Here is a 12,895-nt window from a genome sequence, read left to right as displayed (position 1 = left end):
AAATTTGGGGAGTTGTGGCAATTATTTATTTTTCTGCTCTCTTTCTGGGGCTCTAGTGAGCCAATTATTATATATACATCAGGTAGATCTAATGATCTAATTGATGCCTTTGAACTGTGGTGTTGGAGAAGACTCTTGAGAGTCCCTTGGACTGCAAGGAGATCAAATCAGTCAATATTAAAGGAAAATAATCCTGAATATTCATCGGAAGGACTGATGCTGAAGCTGAAGCTCCAGTACTTTGGCCACCTGATGTAAGGAGCTGACTCATTAGAAAAGACCCTGATGCTGGGAAAGATTGAAGGTAGGAGGAGAAGGAGATGACAGAAGATGAGATGGTTGTATGGCATCACTAACTCGAAGGAGGTGAGTTTGAGCAAGCTCTGGCAGTTGGTGATGGACAGGGAACCCTGGCATGCTGCAGTCCATTTGGTCGCCGAGTAGGACACAACTGAGCAACTGAACTGAACTGAACTAAACTGAATGAGCTGATGTTGTTAACAGACTTTTTGATACTGGGGCACAGGAAACTGAGGGTCTGACCACTTTTTTCATCATTTTATCTCTCTTCTTCAGTTTGCTCTATGTTCAAGTGTACTGACTTGATACTCATTCTTTTTTTAGGCCTTTTGGTGAATTTTTTTTACTTCAGATATTCTACTGTAAATCTTGTATTTCCATTTGATTCTGTTTTGTGTGTTCAGTCCTAAGATGGAGTCACATGAGACTGTTCAGCGAAGCACAGTCTAGCCACCAAAAGGAATTGATAGCAATTCAGCAACATTGGTCTCTCCCATGAAGGTTGGCGAGAAGCCAGTTCAAAACCCATAGCAACACCTTTAAAAATTACTCATCTTCATTACTGTTTCAGAATATCTTGTTTTTTTATGTTTATTTATTTATATATTTTTGTGCTGGGTCTTCCTTATTACATGGGCTTTGTCTCTAGTCGTGGCATGCGGGGACTACTATTCCTTGTGGTGTGCAGGCTCCTAATTGCAGTGGCTTCTCTTGTGGAGCATGGCCTCTAGGGCTCAGTAGCTGCAACTCCCAGGCTCTACAGCACAGGCTCAATAATTGTGGCACAGGCTTAGTTGCTCCATAGCTTATGGGATCTTTGCAGATCAGAGATCGAACCCGTGTCTCCTGCATTGGCAGGTGGGTTCTTTACCACTGAGCCACCAGAGAAGCTCGTCTCAGTATATCTTATGACTGCATTTGCTCTGAAGCCTCACTGTGGAATAGTAAATGAACTTGAAAGACAGCTGTATAGCCTTTTCATTTTTATTCTCTCCATTCTAATTTTCTCTTCATAAAAGCAATGCTTGTTCTCTCTTTTCATTATAAGGTGATCAAACCAGTTCCTCTCTTTGAAAATCTCTGCTCTTTCTATTCTCATCCTGAGCAGCTTAAACGCAGGAATCAAGACGGCAAACTCTGAATCTCCCTGAGAAAATGTATATGTTCAAAGATAGATTCTTTTAGGGGGTTAAGTGAGAAGGAAATAATAAGTATTACACTCATAATATATATCATATATGTAACTTACTTATATACATAAATATATGTGATATATATGTAATCTACTTGTGCTACACATAGTAACAGAAAGTTCCATAATTTACAGTGTGTACAATTTATAGTGTTTTACATTTTCTAACCAAAGCATGACTCCATTGGCCCTTCTCTGAATTTGCAGGTGAATTCCAGACTCTCATGATAGTACAATTATTATTTTAATATTTATTTCATTCATTTATTTGGCTGTGCCAGGTCTTGGTTGTGGCACACGGGATCTTCCAGCTTCGTTGTGGCATATGAACTCTTAGTTGCAGCCTGAGGGATCTAGTTCCCTGAGCAGGGATCAAACCTGGGCCACCAGCATTGGAAGCATGGAGTCTTAGCCACTGGGCTTCCAGGGAAGTCCCAATACTACCATTTATTGATGACTTATGGTACCAGGCACTCTGCTAAGCAAACTGCATACATGTTTTAATCAAAGTATAGCAATCCCACAGGGCATGGTTCCCATTTACAAATGAAAAAGCTGAGGGTCAAAGAGGTTGAACAGCTTGCCCAGAGTTATCCACCCAGGAAGGGGCAATCCCAGGTGGGATTTGAACCCAGGTGACACTTCTGAGACCAAACTTTCTTTATTCTGTCTCCTGTTTTGAACTCGTGGCAGCATTTGATGGTATTCATCTCCCAGGTAGCATAGCAGGGGGAACAGAGTGTGACACTGAAAATAATGCTCAGTTCAAAGAGGAGACTAGACTTCTAGTCTCCAGTGGTCACTCACTTGCTGGAAAACCCTGCAACCCCTCAGCTTCTCTCATCCTTTCTTGCCCATGTCTACAACAAAACACAAGTGTCCTTCACACACTTCAGACTTTCAGAACTGTTCTAGAAATATGAGAAGTGTGATCAGGCCAAAAAAGATACGAGGCAAATAGAAGTGATCGCAATCGGTCATAGCCTAGCTCACATACTAACATTTCCTTTTCTAAGTTTTACAGTTACGACTCCAACAGAGAAGGACCCAAGAACAGCTGGCTAACCAAGGCATTGTACCACGTGAGTAGCTCTGTTTCTTAGGGACTGGTCTATATGGGGGTGGCAGGGGGGCGTGCAATTTGGGAGCTGGAAAGCACCTCAGAGGTTATAATCCAATTTCATGGATCAGTCTCCCCAGATCCTCACGGACTCTGGGTCAGCAGGAATCCCAGACCTTAGAGGCTTTGTCCCAAATGCTGCTCACCTGCCAGGGCTTCCCTTTACTCATAGAGGTTGTACCTAAAATTCTAATGTAGTGGATTTGATTACAAGACAAACACAATTCTATGGGCCTCCATCCCCCTCTATTTTTAGAATTGGACATAATCATTGTTCTTCCTGGAAGCATCAATTGTATCATCTTTCTCTCACCTCCTTGGTTTCACTTCTATTTGAGTACTTGAGTCCCCAGTTAATTGAATATTGTCAATTACTTCCTTTCTGGAATAATGAGCAGCAATACCATTCTAGTATAAATGGTGTAACATTGAATTGCTGCCCATCATTTGGGTCAAAGAAGGATTATCCTATCTTTTGGAAGATATATTTGAAATTTCCTACCTTGAAACTTGAAAACTTCAAGTTTAGCAGTTGAAGCTACCTTCTGGTGAGCTATAAAAACAGAAAAAGTACCAAATAAATGGAATTACCATGTAAGCTCCTTTAGGTTACACTTTTTTACTTCTTCCCACAGAAGTTAAAATTTTTAATTTTTTAATTAAAATTTTAAAACTAAAAATCCATAATGACTCCTGCAGAAATCCAGGTCCTTGTCCAGACTGTGACTTCATAGTTAAGCATGCAACAAGCAAGCATTTGCCCTTGATTGAATGTCCTACAGTTAGTAACCTTGGTGCCCTGTGATCCAAAGTCTAAACATTTTAAGTATAGTCGGTGCTTCAGAACCAGAAAAGAACTAAGAATATTTCAAGCTCTTTCCTTTGGGAGTTCAGATGAAGTTCTTTGTTCATGGCTCAGCCCTGCAAAGAATAAACAACAGGTGACCTATGGCAGAACAACTTTTTTTAGCAATTTGCTAAGCGCAAAAGAAAGATCTCACCCTGCAACTGAAAGGCTGCTTTGATCAAATGTACAGTTAGAATGAGAAACCAAAGGCACAAGGCTGTGTGGCCTGTTTCATCTTAGCCAGCCCAGCAAGGCAGGTGTTAAAACACAGGAGAGACCCACAGTCTACAGGCTTCATGTCAGATAAATACATTGGCGCTCAAAGCCGAGCAGGCCAGTCTTATTTCTGAATCCTGTTGCAAATGTGTAGAATTGAATTTGTTTAACCACCATCTAGAACTGAACGATTCACTAACAGTGAAGTGTAGACAAGTGTAGATCCACCAGGATCCTCTCAGCAGATCACAGTCTCTACCACATGCCTTCAAATATAAGATGAATACGTCAGTTTCAGTGGGATTAAAATACTCAGTTCTTTCGTGGGGGCTTCCCTGGTGGCTTAGAGGTAAAGAACCCACCTACCAATGCAGGAGACTTGGGTTCGATCCCCAGGTCAGGAAGATCCTCTGGAAAGGAAATGGCAAGCCTCTCCAGTGTTCTTGCCTAGAAGACCCCAAGGATAGAGAAGCCTGGCTGGCTACAGTCCACGGGGTCCCACAGAGTCGGACACAACTTGGCAACTAAACAATAACAACAGCAATCCTTCATGGACATGTCTTTCCTTAATTCTGGAAAGAAAATTGAAGTAGAGAGACCCAGTATCTTTACATTTGCTCAAGCTGTTTACAACTGATTTAAAGTTTAACCTACATGTTTAAATAATCCAAACCTGGGTCTTGCAGCTGCCATTTGGAGGAAAATAAAAAATTTTTTTAAGTTTCTGGAGTTAAATTTCAGAAATAAGACACCTAATAAAAACAGGAATGAATCTAATGGCACATTTTTACATAACACCCCTATGTAAGGTATGCAAATTAAATGTCCATTTGCAGAGTAGGGTCCAAAGGAAGTAGAATCTTTTGTTATCCAGGATTTCCAGAATCAGATAGTGTGGGGCTTCCCCAGTGGTTCGAATGGTAAAGAATCTACCTGCAGATCAGGGGACACAGGTTCAATCCCTGGGTCAGGAAGATCCCCTGGAAGGGAATGGCAACTCTCTTCAGTATTCTTGCCTGGAGAATCCCCATGGACAGAGGAGCTTGATGGGCTACAGTCCATGGGATCGCAAAGAGTTGGACGTGACTAAGTGACTAACACTTTCACTTTTTTTCACTTTTCTCCAGGATTTCCAGAATCAGATAGTATATATATTAATGAAATACTGCTTAACAGAAATTTTGCACTCATAGCCCATTGTGTCTTGAAGACAGTTGCTGGGGAAAGTCCTATGAGTCATGCAGTAATATTTCCTTTTTAATTCAGCAAAATGAGAAAGGTAGATTAAGCAGCATCAGTTTCCCATAGTCTTCAGCCACCTCCTCTCCAAGGGCGTCACTTCTGCTGTAGAAAATTGTCAAAGCTACAGCAGGTGCACCCGCCCAGTGCAGGCCTGGCCCCTAGATCTCAGGGACTTAGCACTTCTGGGGAAGCCAGACGCAGACAAGCCTCTGCACCTGCTGAGATGGGGAGCCCAGATGGTGGCCCCATTGACCCAGAGCTTAAACAGTAGTCTCTCTACTCAGCCACCCCACCACGACCAGGCACACGTGTGTAAAGGCAGTTGCTCCAGAGAAGGAACAGGAACTCACAGTCTCTGGGTCTTTTCTACTCAATCGGATTCAACATATTTCAAGATGCCCCAGACTCTGTGCAGGGTGGTATGCTGGGCACTGTGGGGACCACCGTGAGCACAGCTGTACTTTGTAGAGGCTCAAGATTTTAGGGGAAAAGGTGACAAGAAACACAGAAAGTGGGACCGGTTATATTTCCCAAGAGGGCTTTTTATGTCTTCCTTCTATCATTTGAATTTTCTGAAGCAGAAGAAAAGAGGAAAGGAGGAAGAAAGTGAGTAGAACATAGGGAATCAAAGCCGGTAGTCATTGGAGATCACCTAATTTGATGATTTGGGGTGTTTTTTAATAGTTAAATATATTGTGTATTATGTGTGTATACACACACACACATACTGGCTGGAACAGGGTCAGGGGCCTCTGCCCCACTCACTCAGCCCCCCTCACTCCTCTTAGATAACCCTGTTTCTCTTCCCCAGGGTCCTCTTCAAACAGAGTTTGAAAACCCTGCCCTAGTCCCCGTCTCACTGCCTTTAACCTTCATGAAGCTGAGATTGGAGAGGCCTCAGAGATGCATCAAACATCCCAAAGCCAGAGCCCAGAGCGGTCCTATTTACAAACTGGAACCGCGAGACTTTAAATGCACGCGCAGTAAAATGATAACACAGCCTCACCTTGTCCATAACACCCGAAATAACTGCAGTGCTCCCCCTGAGTTTTCAAACTTGTTATAAATTGCTCAAGTGGAGAGCTGCTGGCCAGGTGAATTGTTCATTGTCCTTCCGTTACTACCAGGTAGCCCTGCTGGTTTAGTTTGTTCACAGAAACACCTGCTCGCCTTGGATAGAATTATTCTTGAATTGTGCATTAGATTGACCCAAGGCCATTGCCCATTGCAAAAAGAAGAAATTGCAGTCCCCTCCTATTGCAGCAGCTGAGGCCAAAACCTGCATCTCTTGATCCTGGAGTAGCAGCCAGCACAGAGCCCCTTTAAACAGTACGAAAGTGCTCTCAGCCAGAAGTACACCCCCAGGCTGGCTTCTAAGACTGCTTTCACATTTATAGTATCAATGGTGGAGTTCACATTTTCAAAAGAGTCAGGAAAGCTGATGAACTAGCCTCTCAACAGTAGTGTAGAAATATTACTTTAAGAATTTATGGTTCAGACTCCCTTCCAGAATCCCACCTCTGAATCTCAAGAGGAAAGTTTCAAATTGCCTACTTGCCACCATCAACTGGAATTCAGAAGCATGGCTCTGCCACCATCCCCATCAGGCTCAAGGCTGCAAGAGGACATCAGGGTTCTCTTATTTTTTCTTGTTTTGGGACACAGCCCAACCTCCTGTGGGCAGGCTCAGGTCTGCTCATCATTTCTCATGCAGGTTTTCTCCACTACATTCTTCTCTTTGGGCACCAATTTCCTGGGTTGGAGGGTAAATGCTGTGGCTCAGATGGTAAAGAATCTGCCTGCAAAGCAGGAGTCGTGGGTTCGATCCCTGGGTGGGAAAGATCCCCTGGAGAAGGAAATGGCAACCCACTCCAGTATTCTTGCCTGGAGAATCCCATGGACAGAGGAGCATGGCGGACTACAGTCCATGGGGTCACAAAAGAGTTGGACATGACTGAGTGACTAACACATATCTCCTGAGTTGAATCTTAAATACTATTTTATTCCAACCCCTTCAGAATTCTTAGTGCAGAAAGAGATTCAGCTCTGAGTGTTCGATGAAAAAAAAAAAGTCATAGAGCAGTTCAGTAGATATTTTGACCGTCTGTTGGGAGAAAAGCCCCATGGAACACAGAGGAGTTAGACGTGAAATCTGTTTCAAAGAGCTTACCGTCTAGAATGTTCTCCCAATTTTCCTGCTTAGTTATGCCTGTTAATAATATTGGACAACATCTCACAACTACATGGAGTAGGTTTCTGGGAGACCTGAAGGAAAGAAATGACTTTCTCTCTCCTTCTGCTAGTACACTGGGGCTGATCTCTATGAATCCAGGGGAGAGAAGCAGGAACATTGAGTTGATTCTCCTGGAATCCAGAAAACGGCATTAGAGAACTGAAGTCGATTACAGAAGCCCAGGGGGCGCCCAAGAGGCTGCGACTTCGCCTAGACTCAAAGAAAGCCCCGCTGGCCAGAAAGAAACATCTGGGCAGCTTGGTTCCGTGGTCTGATGGATGTCGATGAATGGAAAGATACAATGAGCTGTGTGTGAATGGTGCTGCCTTTATTTGTTTTGCAGACTAATCCAGGCCTCCGCAGCCGCATACTTACGGCAAAGCCTTGGTAAATCCCTGGATTCTCTGGTCCTCCTCCTGAATAGCGAGAGGCGTCACGGGCCGGTCCCTGCACCCACAGCACACGCAGCGTCTTGATAGTTTTGAGAAGCTGGCGGGGCAGAGCCTTCCTTCCTTTCTTCAATGCCTTCATCTGACTTGGCTTCTCCCCACAGCACCGCCTCCCCACCCTCCACTGTTGGCTGTTTGAGCAGAACACGCACAAGGGTTTCATCTGTCCCCCTTCGCTCCCTCCTAACATCTCAAATGTGGAGTGAGAAAAAAGCCTCCTCGGTTTTCATACCAAGCCCATTTGGGTCCAAAATCCTAACTTCTCTATTTCCCCCAACTCTTTGCTTCATCTCTAGTTCCTTGCTCCTTAGAAATTAGTGATCTAGCAATGCAGGCATCACATGAATGTATCTGTGGACCCTTCTGAGAAATTTCGGAGTATTCGTGTAGAAGGCATTGCATTCCCTGAGCATGCAAGCCAGGCTGTAATATTACAAAGGTCCATTGGGAAAAGGCAATCTTTTCAGGCCCCCTGAGACTATCATTTGGGTCCTGAATGGGCCATCTGTTGCCACCCTAAAGAGATGAGACAGTTTCCAAAGTATTAACCACACATGCATACCATGGATCCCATTTGTTTGGAAGAAAAATACTCCTGGTCCAATTTGTCTTTAAAAGCAAAGCCAATGGACTTCCCTGGTGGTCCAGTGGTTAAGACTCTGCACTTCCAATGCAGGAGGGTGCAGGTTCGATCCCTGGTTGGTGAGCTAAGATCCCCCATGCCATACAGCATGACCAAAAAAAAAAAAAGCAAAGTCAAGAGGACAAGCATTGCTAAACCTGTTTGTAAGTGGGAAACTGAGAACATGGGAAGACTCTCAGACTTGTTCAAGGCTGCACCAGAAGTAGATGGTAAAGCAAGGACAGAACCCAGAGGGATGGCTCCCAAAACTTTAGTCACCCAAGACTTCTTTAATTATACCCATGACTATTGTAGAGCTTGTATGTAAATCAGCTGTGTCTTCCTCCCCCCAAACCCCTATATATATGAATTATTATCCATATATCTGTCTTTGATTAATTAATGGCATATAAACTTACCAGCCAGTGCTTTTTGATGAGAACAAGCAGTTCTAAACCAAGTTGTTCTGCTTCTAGGCAGCAACTATGAAAAGTGGCAGTTTCATGAAACTAAGCAGCCTTTCTCTGGACAAACACACCCTTTTTCTTCAGCTCTTTGAAATACTGAGAAATCAGTCGTAGACATCAGGCACCCCTTTTTGAAGTCTCTGATTCCCAAGTACCTCTGATTCCCATCTACAGATCAGGACCTACTTGCCATGGAAATGCCAGAGAACCAGAATCCCCTTGGGGGCTTGTCCGAACACAGACCCTCTGTCCCTCTGCCTCTCACCCAAGCTTTGGATTGTGTAGGTCTGGGTAGGGCCTGCAAATTGGTACTGTTGGCAGGTTTCCAGATGATGCCAAAGATGCTGGTCCAGGGCCACACTTTGGGAACCACTGCCCCAGCTGCTGCCCCAGAACACCAGCTCTTGGACGCAGCCTCTTGGTCCTGACCCGTACACCAGAGGAGGAGCTGGGTTCTCCCCTCCAAGCCGAAGGGGAGAAGGCAGGCTCCGCCTCCACCATCAGAACTGCCACCAGCCCCAGGCTTCTCTCCCTTAACAGATTGTCAACGGCCCTCCAGACTGTTTTCTCGTTTTTCCGGGTCCCTGTTGGAGGCAGGAGGTTAGAAGCAGGGGGCCACCGCAGGAGGTCTATTCATATCTTGGGATCTTTTCCTGAGCTCTAAGTAAGCAAATGTTTATACACACAGCTGACCCAAATAAGCCAGAGCTGCGCAGACAGAAATAGGAATAGCCCGTGACTAAACTCCTCATCGAGAACATGAATTCCCCTGTGAGAAGCGATTCATCTTCTTCCCAGGGGATGAGCGAGACGTGTGGCTGACTGAATTTACAACCGTATTTTAATTTGGAATCACATTGACTTATTTTTTTTTATTTAGCAATCCAAATTCCTTTTTCAATCCTAAATGTCAATGTCCCTTAAATACAAAATGTTGCCATTTGATACTCCCAGGGCTGTCAGCAGAGGAGGTCCTTCATGGATTTTCCAAAAAGTCAATGTGGTACACAGGAATGCAGTTTCACTTTCTTTGGCCCTTGGGGGGAGGGGATGAAACCCTCTTTTCTCTGGAATCCCAGAAAAGATACATGTCACAGAGGCCATGGCAGGCCAACCCAGTGCCCCATGTAACATCTTTTAAGTCCTAGAAAGAAGAGCATGGGGTATAACCCAGTGTGTGAATCTTTTTAGCTTCCTTCCCAAGTCCTTGCTGAATGGTCATAGCCTCTCCCACCCTGTGGCAGAAGGTTCCAGAAGACCATTGTGTGCCTGGCATCAGAGAACTGGACTATTCAGTCATTTCACAGGGGAATTGTTACCACCAAAGAGTGATGAATTGTAACTTTAAGATACAGGAAATGCAGCATTTCGTGGAAGAGTTAATAAGCTCTACTAATAAGAATTGAAAAGCCTCAGGGATAAGAGAAGCAGATAAATTCCCCCTAAACCCTAAGCCCAATTAAAACCAATTGAGTTTGGAATGTAAGAGCCATCTCAAGATAGATTCATGCTGTCCCCTTAGGGTTGCTTCTTAAGGAAAAAGTTATGTCACTCTTTTTAATGACTTAGTAAGGAAGGCCACACTAAAATCAATTCCTTTTCTGGATTGTGGAAGGGATTAAGCCACATCAGTATTATAATACCTAGGTGACCACCAGACTGTTGGACAGAGGTGAAGACCCATGGGTTCAGATGGTACAGGCTCACCAGGACCCAGTGGCCCTCAAGCAGATTTGTAGGATCTGGTTGCCTGGGGAAATAGCAGATGGTTTCAGAACTCCATCAGTGTAAATTGCAGCTGTGATCAAAGGCAAATAAAGACAAGCCTCCTGACTCAGGATGGGGGTCAGACCCAAGTCAGAGAAACTGTATGAGCAATGCAGCAGACCGTCACATTTTTCCAGAGCCACTGAGTCAGGGGACAGGGGAGGGGAAAGAGGCCATTGAAAAGGGCAGAGTTGGCAGAGAGGTTCCTTTCAAGAGTGAAAAGCAGCAAAGAGAAACTGGAGGTGTTAGATCGATGGGAGATGTGGTGGTCAAGCAACAATTTATTTTTTTTTTCTCCTATAAAAAGGAAGCCCCTTAGTCTCTGGTCAAATTGAGGAGAAAAGGACTTGTCCAGTCTCCTTGGCACAAGGCAGCCAGCTGGGACCAGTCTGCCTGTTCCTTTGGTCAACTCTGCAGTAGTTTGGGTGAGACAGGAAAGTCTAGAGAGAGATGCCTCAGTAGCTCCTCAAGCTCCCCAAGCAATATCCAAGGATAATGGGCTTGACCAGCTGCCAGGACCCAGAGTGGAGTCTCCCTTCTCTCCAACAAGCCCGTCCAAGAGCTGGGCTCACATGAGGCATGGTTTTGAGGCTGAATGAGACACACACATTCACACGCATGCACGTGCTCACACATTCACACACAAGTGTCCATCTGGTTAGATATCCAATTTTTTGTTTGTTTGTTTATGCCAGTCAAAGTTTAGAAGACTGTTTCCTTGCCTGCAGCTTGTGAGTTGACATCTGTTGAAGTAATATTAGAATTCTGGATCACGTGATCCACCCACTTGTTCAGACCTCCAGTCCAGGAGAATATTTGACGCAATTCTGCAACCGCTGATCAACCTCATCACTTCTGATGAAAAGTTACTGTTTATGGCTCTGGGTTGTGATTGTTCCAGGGGATCAGGAAAGGCAACGAAAAGGCAGATTTTTGCAAAAGCAAAGCCAAAAGTTCATCCCCGTGAAGCATTGCTGGGAGCTGGTAGGAGGAAAAGCAGTGGGGTCGTGGAGAGAAGGAGGCTGGCGTCCGGTCCAGGTCGTTCCTGGCTGCTGTGGACTGTGAGGGCCCAGTGCCCGTGTCTCCCGGTCATCAGTGTTTTGAGCATCACAGCTGAAGAGAAGTTAGATGGTCAGAGGACCTTGGCTCCTAGCCCTACCTGTGTGACCCTGGGCGAGTCAATCCCATTCCAGGGGCCTTAAGTTTCCCCATTATTTTACCATCTCCAAGGTCCCTTCCAGCCCTCAAAGTCTCATTCCGTGCTTCTCTCTCAACACCCTTTGGTTGCATGTTCTTGCCCGACCAGCCACCTCCCTGACCCAAAAGGACAAGTCACCTCCCACAACATGGATCACAGCCCTTCCACTGACCTTGACCTCCACCCAGACTTCTGCACTCAAGGGCAGGGCAAAGTCAAAGAGAGTGGTGGTCACCCCAGTCTCCCCATCTCCCTAAAACTAGAGCATCACCTGTCCCCACCCCTGGGCCTGCCCCTCTTCGGAATCTTGGAATGCCCCGTCTCTGCCACTCCTTTTCCTATTGCGTATTCTGCCCCTGCTGCTCCTCCTGTTTGAGGCTGACGTCCACCTTTCTCTGTGTCCTCCGGCCTCGGGGAAGCTGGTGACCTCCAGGCCTTTCTTCTTCAACTGCTTGTGGCCTGAAGAAGGCGATCACCTCCCCACCGCCCCCGTGCACAGCTCAGCAAGCACACCGGCAAACGCCGCCGCGCCGCTCTGGGCCCCAAGGCCCCCTGCTCACGTCTGTATCTTTCTGTTTCAGCCCTGAAAAGCCCACCTGAATTCCATGAACAAAGAAAACGTTTGGATAGTGACAAGGTAACTTTCTGCAAACCTCCCATCTTTCTGATCTCAGACTCCAGGCTATGGATCTCCAGGTACTAAGTTTGGGCAAATTTCTCCTACAATTGGCTGGTCCCCTCCCCCCACACTGTGTGGCATCTTCCTCCTAGGCTCTGAAAACTGTGGAAATAGGATCAATGATGTTGGCTTTGAAACTGCTATTGGTGAGCTTTAAAAAAAAAGATGTCCCCAGTCTTCTGATGTCGGCAGGGGCATCCCTACAAGGAGTTTTCAGAGACATGAAATGAGGTAGATGAAGTGGGTTGGCAAGCTGGCCTCTCTTTCATAACAGGTGTTTCTCAGTGATGAGCAGATGATTTTAAATCCAATTCAGTGGTAGGATAAGGCCTGCGGATACTTGGCTTATTTGAGGCTATTTAAAGGCGAAGAGGTTTCCCTGGTGGCTCAGTGACAAAGAATCCGCCTGCCAATGCAGGAGATGCGGGCTCAATCCTTGGGTTGGGAAGATCCCCTGGAGAAGAAAAAGGCAACCCACTCCAGCATTCTTGCCTGGAGAATCCCATGGTCAGAGGAGCCTGGCAGGCTACAGTCCGTGGGGTCGAATAAGATCGGAAGAGCAC

The 12,895-nt window shown here is 45.5% G+C and overlaps 1 protein-coding gene across 3 annotated transcripts in view; it reads left to right on the top strand.

Annotated features, from left to right (window-relative positions):
• MYOCD (myocardin) overlaps nt 1-12,895 on the top strand; it is a 93,148-nt gene that overhangs the window by 28,288 nt on the left and 51,965 nt on the right. For 2 of the 3 annotated variants that reach the window (XM_010842994.1, XM_010842992.1), the window contains exons 2-3: nt 2,509-2,574; nt 12,235-12,290. In XM_010842994.1, coding sequence (XP_010841296.1) covers nt 2,509-2,574; nt 12,235-12,290 — 122 coding nt within the window. Of the gene's footprint in view, nt 1-2,233; nt 2,575-7,493; nt 7,538-12,234; nt 12,291-12,895 lie in introns of those variants that run through there. The other variant, XM_010842993.1, reaches the window with a different exon arrangement.

Source organism: Bison bison, unplaced genomic scaffold (assembly GCF_000754665.1).
Source record: "Bison bison bison isolate TAMUID 2011002044 unplaced genomic scaffold, Bison_UMD1.0 scf7180017864180, whole genome shotgun sequence".
Lineage (NCBI taxonomy): Eukaryota > Metazoa > Chordata > Mammalia > Artiodactyla > Bovidae > Bison > Bison bison.
The sequence above is the reverse complement of the archived record's forward strand: the minus strand, read 5'-3'. Positions and strand labels throughout refer to the sequence as shown.